Consider the following 18,709-nt stretch of genomic DNA (forward strand, 5'->3'; position numbering starts at 1 on the left):
AGGAAGGCCAGTAACCTAGTCAGGCAACCAAGTTTGGCTGAAACATGTCAGTAAATGCAGATGGGGTAAAGGAGAGGTAACTCCTCCTATACACCCTTTTTTGACTTTTAATCCTGTCAAGGTGGACCAGTGATAAAGGAGTTCGGATGGTAACTCCTTAAGCAGTATTGTCTCACTTCTCTCTCTGCACTAGTGAGCCCTCATTAGGGAAAATTTTCCTTTTCTTCTTTTGCTTTTTTTCTACCTCACAAAAAAAACAGCGCTCCGCCCAGTGTGTTGGTCTGCACCTGGGCGTTGTTAACGGTCTTATGATGAAGCATGCCACTATATAGTGGGTGAGGGCAGTATTAAAAAATCTATAGATATCCCCTTCTATTCCTCTACTCTAACCCTTTTGACTACTTATCTAGAATAGAGACAGGGATAAAGTGAATACCAGCTTGGTCTCTGTCATGGCATTTGTTTAGTCCTTCTCTTTCTATGAGTTTAGCTGCTTTCATGAAGTGAGTTAGAGGAGGCTCACTTGCTTGTCCCTCTTTTTGTGGTTTTTAATCTGCTCCTATGCCCGAAAATCTGTGTGTGTTTTTCAGTATCTACCCATCATTGCAGGGAAAGAAATAAACAAAACTAAAGTAAAATTAGTTATATTGGGTACTATTGCCTGCCTTACTCCTGGGTAGAGTCATGCTAATAAAAAAAAAAAAACGATCCACTTCCCAAAATGCTTTACATAGTACATTCCACACAAAATTTGAACACAGTTTTTCACAAAACCAGTCTCTGTGATTCAGTCCTTCTTGCGGTGCAACAAACCATACTTCTTTTTTTTATGTAAAGGTTTATATAGCATTAACAAAACCCTTTCGGGTGGCAGAGTGCTTTACAAGAATAACGAAGCAAGGTATAATACAAAACAAAAAGGTAGGCAGTTTACAAAAGCATAGTATAAGCCATGAGATAAACATTTACATATGCAAATTGTGAGAACAGAGATAGGAACATATAGTTAATCATAAATACTGGCGTGAGCAAAGTCAATAGGTGTGGCAATAGGCAACGACAAACAGTAATAATGGTTTGCTCATGAGGAGAGGGAGGTATGTCCTCAGTGTGAGAGGAATTTTTTGGATGGTAGAGTTTTTATTTATTTCCTGAAGATAGATCAGGATGGGTTGCATCTGATCTTGGGATGGGGGGTGGGTGGGGGGAGGAGTTGCAGCTTGTGGGGGCAATTCCAGAGAAGGATTTGTTGTAGGTGTTCTTTTTGTAAATTTTTTGTAGCTTAAGTAGTATGGGGCTTGCACTTCTGGAAGATCTGAGCCAGGTAAGAGGGGATATTGTGGTACAGCGCTTTATGGGTTATATATGCAATTTTTAGATGGATCCTAGCCTCATAGGGTAACCACTGAAGTGATTGGAGTTCAGGGGTGATGTGATCACTTTTGTATATATAGTGATGAGCCTAGTTGCCATATTCAAAGTAGCATTCAGTGGAGCAACTGTTGTGGGGATGCCCACAACAGTAGTACTTTTATCATCTAAATTTGATAACACAAGAGCTTTAACTGTGTAGTGTAGTTCATATATTCCCAATAGGCTCTGCGCATTGGAATAACATATACTATAGATTAGACGTAGGACTGAGGTCGACTAGGTCTCTATCGTATATATTTGACTTAATAGTGAGTGCCAGCTAGCTCAGAGGTCACTAGAAACTTTCTAGAGTAAACAAGAAGAGATTAGTTTCTGACAACCGCATAAACATGACAACTTTGTTTCCCCAGGATAAGAAACGTATCTCTAGAGTCGCGGAAACAATAGATAACTATTTTACTCAGTCAATCGTGCATGCTTCGTTTCACCAGAAGTGCTGAGAAAATAGAGAGACAGGCGTTTTCAATAAAAAGTATTTATTGAACAGTCTTCTTTCTCAAGCATAAGAAATGTACTGCTACAATTGTGATACTTGTAATAAAGTACAATGTATATAATACGAACAGTATTATAAAGTAGTACATGATATGGTTTCTAAGCCATAAAAGTGCATAAAAGGTATAAAATACATACAGTAATAAATAATGACTAAAAGTACTCAACTGGTGCTTCTAAAATACACCTACCCTGGTGTACCTAACCTAAGTCTCGTTCAAGGGAAGAAGTAAGTGAGGAGTAGCTTAAGTTTAGTAGTTCTCTGCCAGGAATCTATTCCAAGAATTCTCTAAGAGGTCTAATCAGCCCCGTACCTTGGTTTTAGAATGAAGGATGTCTTGTATCTCTCTCTCAGGACACGATTTCCCAGGTGCCCGCAAGGGTAGCCTGGAAACACTGGAGCTGGATTTCTCGGCAAGAGAAAAGACAGAGTCTCTCAGTGCGTCAGCTGGAGTGTCGGCTTCTTTCGGCACTTGCTGCTGCAGGGCGTCGGGCAAATAGATGGTCGATCTGCTCCCAACCGCCGTGTGTTTGTCTGGGCAAACCTAGGCATATTTATACTTTGAAGGTGCCGAGTTTGACGCATGATTGGACCTAATAACGTCACTCAAAGGCTTGATTCTTTGAAAACTCCAGGATTTCTTGGAGAACTCAATATTCAAGCAAGGGGAAGTCCCTAGCTGTGAAGGCAGGGTTTTCCCAAAAATCGTTCATTCTCGGAACTTAGTGGAAGTAGCCATGCCGTATTTGGGCTGCAAGGCTTAGGCCAAATATGGTAGTGATTTCTATGCCTATATAAGGATATGATAAAGTATACCTATATAAGGGCATGAATCGGGAAAATTTACACTAGGGTCCTAGATTCATTTACAACAACTGCAGTTTTGAGGTCAACCACGGGGAGGAAAGGTTTTAGTTTCCTTAAAGCGTGCAGTTGAAGGTTAGCTCCTCTGGTGGCGGCACTGACTTGCTTTTCCATGGAGATTTAATTATCCAAGATAGTACCTAAGGATTTTGCGTTAATGATGGAGGGGTACAGTTCAAGGCAGTGAGGAACATGTGATAACCAGTCTTTGATACTAGGGGCAATGGCGAGCTGTGAGATAAATAAGAATAGGGCATTGAGTTTGAGGTGGTTATGAGTCAACCAATGTTGCATTTCAGTCAAGGTGCTATTGAGGATATTGATGTCATAAAGAGAGGTGATTTTCATGTTGAACTAAGTGTCATCCACATATATGTGGTAGGAGATGTGGGTGGGTTTGAAGATTTTGGTTAGAGGCTCCATGTATAGGTTAAACAATGTCTGGGAAAGATTAGAACCTTGGGATACACTAAGTGACACTGGTGAATGGTCGAAAAGAGCATAGTTGGGTAGAATGCACTAAGATCTCTTGTGAAGGAAAGAGAAGAAGCATTTTAGCACGGTAACAGAGAGACCCATCCTGTGTAGGTCCAAAAGAGTATCATGATTGACCGTGTAAACCAGCTGACAGATCAAGTAGGATTGGTAGGCAGGATTTGTTCTGATCAAGTGATCGTAGAGCATCGCCAACAATGTGGTCCAGGGTCATTTGGGTGCTATGTCCTGGTCAGAAGCCAGATTGACATTAGTCGAGGAACTGGAATTGCTTGATGTGATTGCAAAACTGTAAGTTCACACATTTTTCTAAGAGTTTGGTTACAGTTGGGATGTTGGAGATAGGGCGGTAGTTTTTGGGGCCGGCGAGATCAGAGTTGTTTTTCTGAATGATAGGTGTAACCTGGCCACTTTTGAGGCAGTCAGGTTGGAACCATGGGGGAGTGAGGCATTGATTATAATCGTCCATAATGGTGGTAGGAGGTGAATAGACTCATCGAGGAGTTTGAAGGGAAGGGAAGGTGGTCATTGGAGTGGTTGGAGTATTTCAGGGAGTATTTCAGGGATGTCTGTAGTTTTAAGATGTCATTTTAATCTGAAGTTTTAAAGCTAGACCAGGCAGCTTTGTGTTTTGTGTGTAATGGGAGGGTTTCTCGAGCATTATTCCTGATTGAGTGGGTGGGGAATGGAGGAGGGCTTACAAGGTAGAAGTTTTGTATCGTTCTGGATATCAGTGGTGATTAATGTGTTAGTATGTCGAAAGGCTGTAAATCACCATGCAATGGATAACTGAGTATGGTACATTTCATGGCGTACTTTTGTGCTGTCCACTTGGCTGTAATTACTGGTTATTTTGTGCTGCTCACTGGGCAGTAATTGCTGATTATTTGATAAAAGGCCTGAACTCAAGGAGCCGCTACAGACATTGCTCAGCCTTGGAGGGTGACGGATGCAACTAGCATTGAAAAATGAAGAGCAGGACTCCACCGCTGTAGAGTTATTGAAAAACAAATCTCTGAAAACCGTGTGTGTCCACAACAATATGAGCGCATGTGGGGTCAATGGCTGAAATACTAAGAAAATTGGATAGAGACTTCCCCCCCACTGAGAAAGAGATCCAGAACTGTGTATATATGTATGCTCAGAATTCTAATTGACCAAGTGAGTATATCTGAAAAGTATTATTTTTATCTGTTTTCTGTACTTTTGTCAGATTGTATATTCAAAATGCTAAATAAATAGTCTCTACAAACAAATAAGTGAGAGTGCCATTCCCACCTGCACAAAAGAAAAACCTTGGGTGTTGTTAATGCTGTTTCTCTTTGTTAATTATATCTCCACTTTCCTTCAATTATCTTGTCAAAAATCTTCATTTTACTTCATTAGACAGACACATCAATAATTGGCAATCTACTAGGACTATGATATTTTTATTATGTTAGAGTAATTAGCATGGGTTTGGTAACTCAGTGTTACAAATTTTATGCAAGATTACCAAGATTTGACATTTTGAAGCTGCATTTTTAGCCGAAAGCAACCTTCTGGTAATTTGTTTACCACAAGATGCATAATTATGTGTAATTTCGCTGTAATTTCACCACATGGAATTGCGCGAGTTACACCTACTCCTCCACACTGGCATCATCTTAAGTAGCTTCACCAGTTTATGATCGCATTTCTGAACAGCATAGGATGTAACCCTACTGACATTCTTCAAAACTTTCTCCGCACTCCTACTGCCCTATGACAGCGGAGCTGGAAGGCTTTGGAATATCCCTCATTTTTGGTTTGTGGTCTCAAGTATCTCACAGTGTTGTCTGCATTCTGGGAGCTCACCTCCTCTTTTCCTTGGTGCTAGCGATCTGGTGAAAGTCTTCAACGTGTAGCCCATCTGCTCTTTTCCTTGCTTGAGGGATGTTCCTCAGCAATTAGCAAAAAGCCCAAGTGACTGCTCCTGATAAAGGCTGAGCCACAAAATGACCTTCCTGCAGGCATTCGAAGAAGTTGAGTTCCATTTGCTGTAAACTCAGAAGCATATGGCACGAGATCAAGCAACAACAGTGGACTTCTAATAGCAGCTAGATATTCTTTCTAAACACAAAGCATAAGAGGGAATAGCATGAAGTTCCACCTACTCTTATCTCCTTAGCAGAGGGACCCACAGCCTCAATCTGTCACGAGGAACAAAGGCATGGATCTAACTGACATCTTCTGCAAGGTATCCATGAGGCAACACCACATGTATTTTCTGAACACTGCACATTACACATCAGTTGATGGCACAGTTCTTCTAAGGAACTTGTTTGGCTAGTCTGTGGTGATTTAAAAATTGCCTGCTGCCCTTATGTTTAAAAGCTTTTGAGTTTTCCCTTATTTCTGGAGGTGGAGTGACTAGATATTCAAGTAAGCATAGATAACTCACTGTAGATACACTGCTGCTGGTAATTTCCAACCCTGTTCTTTAAGTGGTGCACTTAACAACCACTTCTCTGTCTGCTCCTTAGTGTCACCTAGCAACTGCTTCCCTGTCTGTTTCTTGATGTTGATGGAGAGAAAAAGGCCAGACGGTTGTGAGCGGTCAACCACACAATAGTGCACAGCCTGTGGCAACCATGTGCAAGTCATGTGCCCAGCTCTGTAGCCCTTGTTCTGTCTAGGGGTGGGAGAATAATTACGCTCCAGCTGCAGATATTGCGGAGATTTACCCACTCCACGTTCTGGCAAAACTCTGCCAACCGCGCGTGGCAGACATTTTCTCGTATGCGACCTGCTAATGTTAAGTTTGTGACCGAGAATTCTATCACCTCCTGCGATTTTAAGCACCCTAGAATGCCTCCCGGTGAGATTTCTCAGCGCAAGCGGTCGCGGCAGGTAGCAACTGTTCGCATTGCAAAAGCTGCCGCTCGAATAGAAAATATACTTGAGCATCAGAAGCAGCATCCAGTGGCACGCTGCATGGTTCAGTTCACACTGATTTTACAATACAGAACAGGCTGCCCGGCAGTAAACATTTGTGCAACAAGCTGAATTCCTCCCACTTGCTGAACTCCGTAGAATCTCGCAGAGTTTTTATGTAACTGTCAAATTTGCGGAGTAAAACTCCTTGAGTTCTGCCCACCCCTTGCACCCCTTGTTCTGTCCCCTTCAAATGTAGTTAGGTGATTCCATTAGTCTTGAGGAAGTGGGGTACTAAGATAGTGCAAGTGTCACAGTGGTGAGCAATGGTTGTGACTCTGGAATTCCCTAGAAAAGAGAAAGGTGAATTGGACTTGAATCAGACCCCGATACAAATAATTTTAATTTCCAGTTTTTGTATAGTGATAAGTACCACAATGTATGGCCTGGTGAGGTAACAGGGACCCCCTGAAAGGGATACATTTCCTGGGTCAGGGTTAAGCAAACATATGTAAGGGTAAAGGCCCAGGCAAAAAGTACAAAGTCTGACAAAAACAGGAAAGAGGACACACCATAATGGTGTGTCCTCTTTCCTGTTTTTGTCAGACTTTGTCTGGGCCTTTACCCTTACATATATAAGTACCACAATGTATGCACCTTCTAAGTTCAGTAAATAACAGATGTTATCGTTACCTATTTATGGGTAACTCTACTTGAAAGGGCTTAGTCCTTTTGGACTTTCTTTGCCAACAAGCCAGACTGTTCCATTTTAGAAAGTGTAAGTATCTGCTGTGCTAAAAGGGCCATATTCTGAGTACAGTGTGAATCCCAATGAGGTCGGTAACAGGACTTTCCCGCCTTATCTTCATGACAAGAAGTGCGGGTACTCCATGACTGGGGATTTTATCTACTAAAAGTAGGCAAATGCTCTAGGTGTAAATCTTACATACAATAGAGGAAAATATGCAGGAATCAGTGTGACAACTGATTTTCTTCTCCATTATGCCGTGATCCAGAATAACCCCCACCTCTGCTACAGATTTACTCATGCCTGCAATATCAGTAACTCTTGGGCTCGGGGTAAAAATTGGCAATTTTCTAGCTAACTTGTAACTGTTCTCCATTTCTTATACATTTATGTTCAATGTTTAATTTTATATTATCCTAAATTTTCCAATTCAGGAACTGACACCAGTGAAGCACCCTGCAGTATCTCCATTACCTTAGTGGCCCAGTCTGGGCTAGATATTGTCTCACTCATTGCCCTTTTATGAATCCCAGTGGTTTTCTTAACTTTTGCTTAACTGATGATCCCAACTGAACAAGAATATGCTTGATTTTTTCCAGAACCAACACCATCAGCAAACAGCACCGCAGCAACAGCCAGCACCACAGCAGCAGCAGCAAATGCAGCAGCAAAGCAGCACACAAACTAATGGAACTGCCGGAGGAGGCATCGCCGGGCTGGGGCTACAGCACAGTCAGGACTCCAGCATCAGTCAAGGGCCCCAAAATAAGAAGCCACGGATAGGACCTTCAGGCACTAACTCAGGAGGACCTGTGATGCCATCTGATTACCAGGTTGATATGTTTTCCTGTATCCTCTTGTTTGTTTCTTAATTGTGTGGACGTATGGTTGGGAACTACCTATTTACACATATTTACCACTGGCATTTCATAAGCTGGGAGGATGGCTCAGTGAGTTGGAAGCTAGCCATCGAAAAGTGTGGCGACAGAAGTGTGGTATGAAACATTACATAAAAACAAGGTATTGTTATTATTACAGGCGGAAAGGTTGCCTGATGGCCAGAAGTACCGATTTTGGAACTGGGGAACCAATTTTGATTCCAAGTTTTTGCTGGAAATCCTGTGTTTCTGGGCAAATCCTTTAGGATCGGTTACTCTGTCACAACAGTGGCAGATATCCCATCCGACAAAATATAAATCCCATAGGATATAATGGGATTTATATTTCAGCGGACGGGATATCCATCACCGCTGTTACGGAGTAACGCGTCTGCCAAGATCAAAATCAGGCCCTTAATCTCCCTAATCTCCCTGTGCCTTAAAATAAATGATCCCTTCCTTCCTTTAGTACACCACCATCCTGACCTGTAGCACGTTGTAGGGTCTGCGTGTGAGCTCAGGGAGTCTATTATTTACAGCTGACATCTGCATGCTACCAAGAGAATGTACATTTCAATCCCGGCAAGACCACTTCAGCCCTCCATCCTTTTCAGGTTTTCAAACTGATTATTCCTGAATTGTGGAATAATATTACATATTGCTTACTGCACTTAACACGGGCAAAAATGTAGAATGTCAAAAGAACTCTTATTATCTTTGGTATTGCACAGCCCTGGCCTCGTGTAACCCATGCTATCTGCGACCTTCCTCATTCCAACACCTGCCACAGCTGCCAGTGCACCTGAATCTGAGTGTGTAGTGCCGCGACGTCAGGGTGCCGACAGTAGCGGTGTGTAAATAGACCCAAGTGGTGCTACCATGACTTTGTCAGGTCTGTTGTCTCTGACTGAGGGAGAAGTCTCACTGTCGAAGCAGCAATCAGAGAGATGTGAGTAAGCTCATTTCTGGGCTCCGTGAGACTAAGCTCATTAGCGCGAAAGCCCGGATGCGTTTGATTCCATAATCTGCTGCTGCATTGATTTTAATTAAGCCCTGAGTTACTACACCAAGTGTAATTAAACAAAGTAAATAAAGTGAAGGAATGCTACAGAAGCCAGCACTCATCTCCACCGCCCCAGATTTCCCGCGTCCCCATCTGATCTCTCTGCACCAACCATATATTTTGTAACTGAGAAAGTTATACTGTTAATAGGGATTTACATTTTGAAGTGAACATATTTTTCCTCTGGGGTGTAGTGCTGAGCACTTCCCACAGCAGCCTGTGGAGAAACGCTCTGGGAAAAGGGTAGCCTGAAGATTTAGTTATTGACACTGTAAGACTGGCAGGTTGTCTCATGTCTTGTGGGACACCTTCTGGCAGTTCATCTCCTTTCAAGATATTCCAGGATTGCAAGGACTTTAACAGGTCCTAAAAGGGGGAGAGAAAAAATGCAGAAACAGTCAAAGAAGAAGAACGTGCTTAGGGAGCATGAACTACTATGCTTAGTGAGGTAGAGCTAAGAGCAGGATAAAGGCAAAGCCCAAGTAGTAGCAGTGGCAGCTAGCTTAAATATAAAATGGTGGGGTGCGAAGGCGCAAGACTTACCATAAATTCGGGAGCACAACTGGTGCAGCGCTTTTCTTTGCTTTCCGCGAGCAGAAAAAGGAAGGACTTCCTTCCTGCTTGTGGTTCGCACCTCCAACCAATCCTGGAGCTGCTCTCATGCTATGAAAGAAGCTCCAAGATTGGTGAAGGCAGGCTCACCTAGCACTCATCTTGAGGCTTGGGGACCTATGCCAGCAATCCCCAGGCTGGTTCACAGCCTTTGGATTGCTAGGTCTCCAGTGCGTTTGTCAGGCTGGCACTCGCAAGACCGCCAGCCAATCCGACATGTGCACTGTAGACCAGTGATGTCATCCTGCATTTGCAGGATTAAACCCCGACCCCACCCTCACGATGTACACAGCGCGAGCCGGTGCAGTTACAAATAAATAAAATGGCTTTGACATGCCATTTTATTTGTTTGTGTTTGCCTGCTGTGCTCACAGCAGGTGGGGCGTCGCTCCTGTGCTGCTGAAGAGGAGCCGCCCCTGAGTAATAAGGTGCCCATCTTGTCACCCAGCACTTGCCTTAGAGCACGGGTACTCATAGAACGGCCCACGGGCCGCCAGAGGCCCGGCAGGCCTTCCTTGGCGGCCGGCGGACCTTTCAGACATCGTACCCGTGTCTGCAAACACTGCCGGTTGCAGCAGCGCGACTCTGAAAGACTCTGCTGCTCTGTGGAGGCCGGGCGACCAGAGCTAGTCAGAGTAAAGCTCCAGGGGCAAAGAGGTGAAATACAACAAAGCCTCATTAACATGCAAATGGTATTTTAAAGACCTGTGAAGTACTCTGGTGCGGCTGTGTGTGCCCGGGAAGCTGTCTCAGCCCGGGCACACACAGGCAGACTGAGATGACAGAGGGAGGTAGAGGGAGGGAAAGGGAGGGAGACAGAGATGGGGGAGACAGAGGGAGAGGGAGGGAGAGAAAGGGAGGGAGAGAAAGGGAGGGAGACAGAGGGAGAGTGAGGGGGGAGAGAGAAAGGGAGGGAGAGAAAGGGAGGGAGGGAAAGGGAGGGAGACAGAGAAAGGGAGGGAGGCAGACAGAGAAAGGGAGAAGGAGACAGAGGGACGAAAGAGACAGAGGGTGACAGACAGAGGGTGACAGACAGAGAGAGAGAGAGGGGGAGAGAGGGAGAGGGTCATAGCGAGGGAGAGGAAGACAGACAGAGAGAGGGGGAGAGGGAGATAGACAGAGAGGGAGAGAGAGTGAGGGAGAGGGAGTGAGGGAGAGAGAGTGAGGGAGAGAGAGTGAGGGACAGGGAAGGAGAGAGAGGGAGAGAGAGAAAGGGGGAGTGAGTGAGACAGAGGGGGACAGAGGGAGATACAGGGAGAGAGAGGCAGGAAGACAGAGAGAGACAGAGAGAGAAAGGGAGAGAGATGGAGACAGAGAGGGAAACAGGAGGGAGACAGAGAAAGGGAGACAGAGGTAGAGAGAGGGAGTGACAGGGAGACAGAGGGAGGGAGACAGAGAGAGGCAGACAGAGAGAGGCAGACAGAGAGAGGGAGACAGAGAGAGGGAGACAGAGAAAGGGAGAGGGAGGGAAACAGAGGGAGAGACAGGAAGAGAGGGAGACAGAGAGAGGGAGACAGAGAGAGAGAGGGAGGGAGACAGAGGGAGAGAGGAAGACAGAGAGAGGGAGACAGCGAGGGAGACAGAAAGAAGGAGACAGAGAGAGAGACAGAGGGAGAGAGAGGGAGGGAGACAGAGGGAGAGGGAGACAGAGGGAGAAAGAGACAGAGGGAGAGAGAGAAAGAGAGAGGGAGACAGAAAGAGGGAGACAGGGAGGGGGAGACAGAGAGGGGGAGACAGAGAGGGGGAGACAGAGAGGGGGAGATAGAGAGGGGGAGATAGAGAGGGGGGAGACAGAGAGGGTAACAGAGAGAGACAGAGGGAGACAGAGGGAGAGACCGGGAGAGGCAGGGGGGGAGAGATAAGAGAGAGATAGAGAGAGGGAGGGCGACAGAGAGAGAGAAAGAGAAAGAGAGAGAGGGAGAGATGTGTGTATGCCGGGTCTGGTGATTCAGTGGACGAAGGCGTTCGCTGCAGGGACCTATGTTCAACTTCATGGTCACAGTTTTTTTGTTGCTCTAGCCCCGCCCCTCCCCCTCTGACCCCGCCCCCACTGGTGCGGCCCTCGGACACAAACCACATTGTAAATTTGGCCCCCAAGAGAAAGTTTGTGAGTACCCATGCCTTAGAGAGTGTCTTCGCAGACCTCACGACTACAGTAGTATCCGGACACAGTATGATGGGTCAGCAGCATAACAATACTTTAGGACTGTGGCTCGAAGCAGGCATGGTTAAGCAAAGGAGGCAAACAACATTGCTCGATTAGCCTTTGGTAAAGTCCAGCTGGTGGGACAGTATGCTTTTTAGGGGAGTATCCTGCCCAAACTAGCTTGGCCAAATTAGACTGCTATAGCCTTAAGTTGCATGTGCTCAGCCAAGCGTCAGTCAGACCAGATCCCACAAGGTCAGCTGGTTCATTGTAATTAGCAAAATGACACTGAGCAGGCACAACATCATGGACAGATCCACCACTCATGACTAGAAAATCTTGTCATTGAAGTTACTCCTTTCATGCTTGCCTGGCTAGCATGGAAGTGAAGAAGGGGCAGGGCAGAGAGGCAAGATTGGGGATGTCAAGGGGCTCAGCGGCTTCTTATGTCCCCTCCACGGCAATATCATTCCTGCCTCTGACCCTGAAGATATTTATTGTTTTTTTTTACACTCAATACTTCTGAACTAAACATTCAGAGAGAAAACTGTACGGGAACGATCCACCTTTCCTCTTCTAACCATGAGAAATCAAGGGAGATCATAAGCGCCTCCTCCAAAATACCGCGCTACTAGGTGTGAATAAAGCATTTAAGGAAAAGAAACAGTTGCATCTGTAGGACCACAATACCTATGTGTCTCAAGATTTATCAAATACTACCCATGCTGGGAGGAACTCTTTTTTAGCAATGAGAATTTCGCTAAGACCGCACATTTGTTATGGTCTCGTTGGTGTGTGTACCTTTAAGATTTTACAAAAAGGGTAATGCTTCTTTTGAAGATCCAGCTTAGATAATACTTGAGAAAACGTAGCTTGGAAGAGATGTAGACTTTGCAAGTGCACACTTCTTGAATTTCTCTCCATAGGTAGTGCTCGTCATGTATTTTTCAACGCAGGTACACTGTCTTGATGTTTCCAACATGCGCTGGTTTTTTTCTTTTTAATTTTCTAATTACCTTTACTTTTGGTTTAGTTGTAAGCTGGAAATATTTAATGTCGTTTTTTCATACTCATCCTTTCAGATCTATATACTGTTTTCCTTTTTTCCTCTCAAAACTCTGTTATATAATTTCCCGAAACATTAGGGGTTCAGAATCCCCAAGTAAAAAAATAAATCCTTTCTTATTTAACAACATTTAATATCTCCATTGCTTGTATACAAGAAGGAAGTTGTTACCGCAAGTTGTTTTAATTGATACAACCAAATTATCATTATCCAGCATATATTTTCCAAACGAAAACAACCCCTCCTAAAATGCCATAATACTTAAACTCATTAATTTAAGTAACTGTAATATTATTGTAGAATGAGATCTTAATCAGGTCATACCTCTTTTTAGAATTAAATAAGTCCTTGCCAAAACTCAGAGCATGCACAATTGCTGTTTCAGTAAGAACTCTCTCCCATGCTTGAAGAACACATAATCCTGAAAATTGAGCATTGTAATGTTTTCGCTCTTGTTTACATCTCATTAACAAGAATTGATTATGTATGTATCAGCTGAGCTGAGATGGCTTCCATTCCACATCTCACTCCTGTCATTGTTAATTAGGATTCATTTAAGGGAGGGGACCCTAGTGGGAAATAGAATTTAAATAACTACTTATTAGAAATAGACTAGAACCAAGATTGAGTCCCTCTGACAAACAATAGAAGGACAGCACTGGACCACCAGACTCGACCGCTGGGAAACACGCATGGCGGCTCTGCTAGGTAAAACAAACTAAAGACCCCAATGTGAAATACACAGGGGCGGCTGGTGATATTTGAAAGTGGTGAGGCGTAAATACTGCACTGTGGCGAGCGCGCGCAGCGTGCGAGGCCCAACCACCTATGGGGGATTTGGGGGTTCTCCCACGAGAACATTTTGAAAAAAGAGTGGGCAAATGGTGCATTCTTAAGCACCCTGGACTCACACAGGCACACTGCTCACCCTGCGCTTACACAGACATCACCAACCCTGCACTGTCACAGACAACACTCACCCTGGACTCACACAGGCACACTGCTCACCCTGCGCTCACACAGACATCACCGACCCTGACCTGTCACAGACATCACTCACACAGGCACACTGCTGACCCTGCGCTCAGACAGACATCACTAACCCAGGACTCACACAGGCACACTGCTCACCCTATACTCACACAGACATCACTCACCCAGGACTCACACAGGCACACTGCTCACCCTATACTCACACAGACATCACTCACCCAGGACTCAATTTTGTTCACTCTCCCTTGCTCTTTAAAATGGTGGTGCCTGTGCATACAGTAGTGCAGACGCAGTGTGTCAAGTTTGGCCACCCTAACTACGCAGACTCCTTTCAGCTGCTTGGCGAGCTTGGGAGCGGCCTGACGCAACAGAAGGCCTGTTTACGCCAGCCACCACTGGCGAGTCAAACTATGATATCACCAAATCCATACAATGCTCATCCTTTAGAGATGCCACAGTCTGCTCAACATCTCGGCATTTTGCTCAAGTTGCCCCTCCACACTGTTTGTGAGGCCTGTCTGCATGAAACGCTGGAGCCAGTAGGTTTCCATATTGAAAACATAATGCAATGCCCCATAGAAGCGACAGTAGCAAAACTCTTCTAAAGCACTGCCGCATGACAAAATGAACAATGCACACATTCTGAACTGAAAACTGCCTAGCCCATCAATATACATACAACTGTGATGAGCAAAAAACACGGAGCATGTATATGTTTCACTTTTTAACAATCATTGTTGCTCAGATTTAGGTGACTGTTTTGACCAATAATTGGTAATTGTCTGTCCACGGTTACACAACGTTGTGTTTCATCTATCACTTAAAGAGAATAATATTCATAATGTGTATAACCGTTCACAAAGCGACTTGTCAAATGGATGGTGATGTTTACGTCAGAGTGGATGATGTAGGACTGCTAGGGTTCGAACCTGGGATTGCTGCAGCAAAGGCTTAACCCATGGAACTATCCTACCTTGTTGGAAGTAATCTAGAATAGACACTCTCGCTCTGTTCTGCTACTGATGACAATTGTTTGACATGCATCAACTTCAAGGTCGGAAACAGAGCAATGATGTTATAGCTATACATTATCTATGTGAAGAGGTCAAGAGATGAACGCATGAACACTTTAACAAACTGACAAATCAATGCAGTACTCGCGAGGGCGGGTGGCGGGGGGGTTGCGGGGAGAGGGAGTCGCGGTGGGGGGTGCGCCAAGGGAGATAACATTAGGAAAACTTACCTGACCGCCTCTGCTCCTGGTCCGTGTTGGCGCCTCATCTCCAAACAGGAACCGGAACAGGAACAGCAGCACCGAGTGGCAACCCCTAAGCCAATCTGCAGCGCCAGGGCACAGTTAATCCTCGCCCGCAGCACGCCCATTAGGAGACCTAATAAGCATGCGCTAACAAGTTAAAACACAAGTACGCATGCGTGGGCACGGTGCGAAAATTCGCCCTCCGTCCCCACTCATGCGCACTTGTGTTGTGCTGCTGCCCCCATTTCTGACAATGCATGTCAGTCAACATGACGCGCGGTCTGACGTCATGCTGGCTGGCATGTATTGTCAGTTCTCCCTCGGCGTCGGTCTTTGAACTTAAGTAAACTATTCAGTTTACTTAAGTTCAGAAACGTCGGAGCTGCGGGAGAGGAGCTACGCCCCCACGCCATAATGGACGCACCACGCCTGGAAATACACGCAAGAAGACTGTTAGCAACCCTTGGCCAGCCGGCGCCGCATGCCCTGTGCAACTTCCCCCAGTGGGCTCTATTCAACAAGTTAATTCTGCATAATGCCCACTCTGGGACCCGATCTCCCACCACATGGAATGCTACGGACTACCCTACCCCGTGCGCACGGAGGGCTCCACAGTTCACAGGACACTCAATCCATACCTCTTCCCCCCTCCCCTTGCATGGCACCAGCACATATTCTCTACTAAGTTTGGGGCTGAGCATTATTGTTTTTACATTCATCATATACTTCAACCATAATGTGAAACAAGTGGAACGGACAGATCTATACTTATGGTATACACTGGGTGTCGTTAAGATTAGCTAAAAACATGTTGGGGCATTGAAAATCTATATTGGTATATACAACTATTTTTTGGTAGGTCTATGGCAAAGGGTACATATTTAGAAACACATTACTTTAAAGCCCTAGTAAAGTAAAGGTCATGGACATATAAATAAATGGGCCTGTATCAAATTGAAGGTAGACAACAAAATAAAAACACATTTTATTATATATATATGCTGCTGAGGCACTGGCTAGGACTGACTGGTTGCTAGATTGATGGATTTTAAATAAAGCACAGCAGTTTTTCACTACGTCCCTTGAGTGGTCTGTACCTGTGCGCCTAGGAGGTTTGGTGACAACCGGAATTTGCTCTGATAAGGTTATCACCTTTAATTGAAGGCATGTCAGCATTGTACGTCAAATCATAGTTCAAAAGGCCTGACGCGTTTCGGGCGCCTTCGTCCTTGTTAACAGGCTCAAAGCAAACAGGAACAGCCAGCATATTGCGGAAACATCTGCACTGCCTTTAAAGCCACACCCTAGTGGGCGTATGCAAAATTGCATGCTGGTAGTTGCAGTTCCACAAATTAATTATACCAAATGGGTGCTGTCAGGTTTCCCAATATTGCGCATCTCTTACCCCAGTGGATAAATTTAAGGTGAAAGCTGTTGAAATGCTGCCATATTCCGTCATTCAAAATGGACCTTCCATTCATCAGCGACTTCTCCTTGAAGTCTCTGCTAAATCGGCAGTGGGGCGTCTTTCCGGCTGGGACTGCCCCTAAATGAAGACCCCACTCAAGGAAGGTTATCACCTTTAATTGAAGACTGCAGGCATGTCAGCATTGCACGTCAAATCATAGTTCAAAAAGTCTGACTCTTTTCTGACACCTCCGTCCTTGTTCACAGGCTCAAAGCAAACAGGAACAGTCAGCATATTGCGGAAAACACCTGCACTGTCTTTAAAGCCCCGCCCCAGTGGGCCTATGCAAAATTGCATGCTGGTAGTTGCAGTTCCACAAATTAATTGTCCCAAGTGGGTGCTGTCACGTTTCCAAATTTTGCGCCATCTCTTACCCCAGTGGGTAGATTTGAGGTGAAAGATGTTGAAATGTTGCCATATTCCGTCATTCAAAATGGACCTTCCTTTCAATCGGCGACTTCTCCTTGAAGTCGCCGCTGATCTGCTAAATCAGCAGCGGGCATCTTCACTGCTCGGACCGCCGCTAAACATCCATCCAAAGAGTTGCCCCTAAATGAAGACGCCACTCATGGAAGGTTATCACCTTTAATTGAAGACTGCAGGCATTTCAGCACTGCACGTCAAATCAGAGTTTAAAAGGCCTGACACGTTTCGGACGCCTCCGTCCTTGTTCACAGGCTATAGAATACCACCCCATAATTTTACTTATAATTGTTTAGAAATATTCCAGTGAAAAGATAGTCTGAATGGGTGTATGCAGTTAACAAATTTTGAATTCTGCTCTAACCATTCTCGGTCTGTAGTGCGTAATGGGTGGTGGTATAACCATTCCAATATGGCCGAAATCTGTTAGTCCTATTTTTATTTTTATTTTGAGACCAGTGTTGGTCCTACACTTGTGTCTGTTCGGGGTGGGCTAACGAGAGACCGTCTTAATGAAGTTAGGACTGCTGGGCGAGTTGCGAGTCCTGTGAAAGGAAGGAGAAATCTGGTCGGCCGCACTACGAATTGGGTAAGCACTGGTCTCCCGCTGTCTCGCTGTTTATCACATGGCGAGCACCTGAATCGGGAGCGCGTAATTTAATTAATGGTACCTGTCCCAGGATTGATTCTAAAAAAACTATACCGTAGGCATCAATTTTTTCTCACTTAGTATATTGTTCCCAGATGCCTTTGGGTTATGGGGTGACCCCTGTTTTGATTGCCAAGCGAACAGGACAGCCAGCATATTGCAGAAACACCTGCACTGTCTTTAAAGCCCGGCCTGTCAGGATTGCGCTCAGCAGGATTCTCATGTAGTTACAATGCTCCACCTCCGGACCCTCCGAACACCCCGAAGTTAATACACAGGGTGTTCAGACGATACGGTGAGGGAAAAAACCCCAAAAGGGGAAAAAACCCAACAGAAAAGAGGAGAAGGGGAAAGGGCAGCAGGGGATCAGAAGCTGTAAAGAGCAACTTGCACAGCCTTTTCTCTGTACTGCTGTTTTCCTTTTGTAATCCCTTCTATTTGCCAAAGCTGCTTTAAACTGAATCCTTTATATAACCAAAAGCAATAATGATGAAGTTCGATGCAACAGTAAATATGCAAATGAGTCTTTGCAATAAGTTTTTCTCCAAACGATCTATAAGCACAACCAAACACGGCAAGGCGTAGTTAACTCACTACTACCCTCCGCTTTGGCATTTGTAATCCAAATAAAGATGCCTTTTGGGTGTTCATGACGGTGATGCGGAGGTATGGAACTCCACCCCCTGCATTCCGCCACACCAATAAAGAAGAAACAAATCAGCAAGGACTGTACATAGTATATAGGCGCAGAGCACCCGAAAACCAAGGTCCCTGTTAAATGTAAAGTTACTCCTCGCAGCCGCGAGGCTCAAATGAAAGTGCACAAAGAACAGTACGAGCACAAACACACGCTCGTGAAAGAGCGCATCCACAGGTTTACCCAAAGCTTCTCCCTCTGGAACTGCAGACCCCTCGATCCTCCGACCGGGAAATAAACCATGGGAAACACGCTGGCAGTAACTGGACCCGGCTGTTAAGAATTGGAAACACAGAATAACGAGCCCCGAACACCGGATCCGCCCAGCATTTCACCACTTCCGCCGGGGCATGTGGGTAATGTAGTCATACGCCTAAGCCTCATGGGAAGTGTAGTTTTAGGCAGGCGCGCTCGCTCTAAATCCTGACACGGCCCCAGTGGCCATATGCAAAATTGCATGCTGGTAGTTGCAGTTCCACAAATTAATTATCCCAAGTGGGTGCTATCACGCAATGTTGCGCCAT

The 18,709-nt window shown here is 45.1% G+C and overlaps 1 protein-coding gene across 2 annotated transcripts in view; it reads left to right on the top strand.

Annotated features, from left to right (window-relative positions):
• The window catches only part of CDK19 (cyclin dependent kinase 19), a 1,344,771-nt gene that overhangs the window by 1,289,258 nt on the left and 36,804 nt on the right, over positions 1–18,709 (top strand). For both annotated transcript variants that reach the window (XM_086927380.1, XM_086927381.1), the window contains exon 12: positions 7,532–7,765. In XM_086927380.1, the coding sequence (XP_086783506.1) occupies positions 7,532–7,765 (234 nt within the window). The remainder of the gene's footprint in view (positions 1–7,531; positions 7,766–18,709) is intronic.

Source organism: Lissotriton vulgaris, chromosome 6, assembly GCF_964263255.1.
Source record: "Lissotriton vulgaris chromosome 6, aLisVul1.2, whole genome shotgun sequence".
Lineage (NCBI taxonomy): Eukaryota > Metazoa > Chordata > Amphibia > Caudata > Salamandridae > Lissotriton > Lissotriton vulgaris.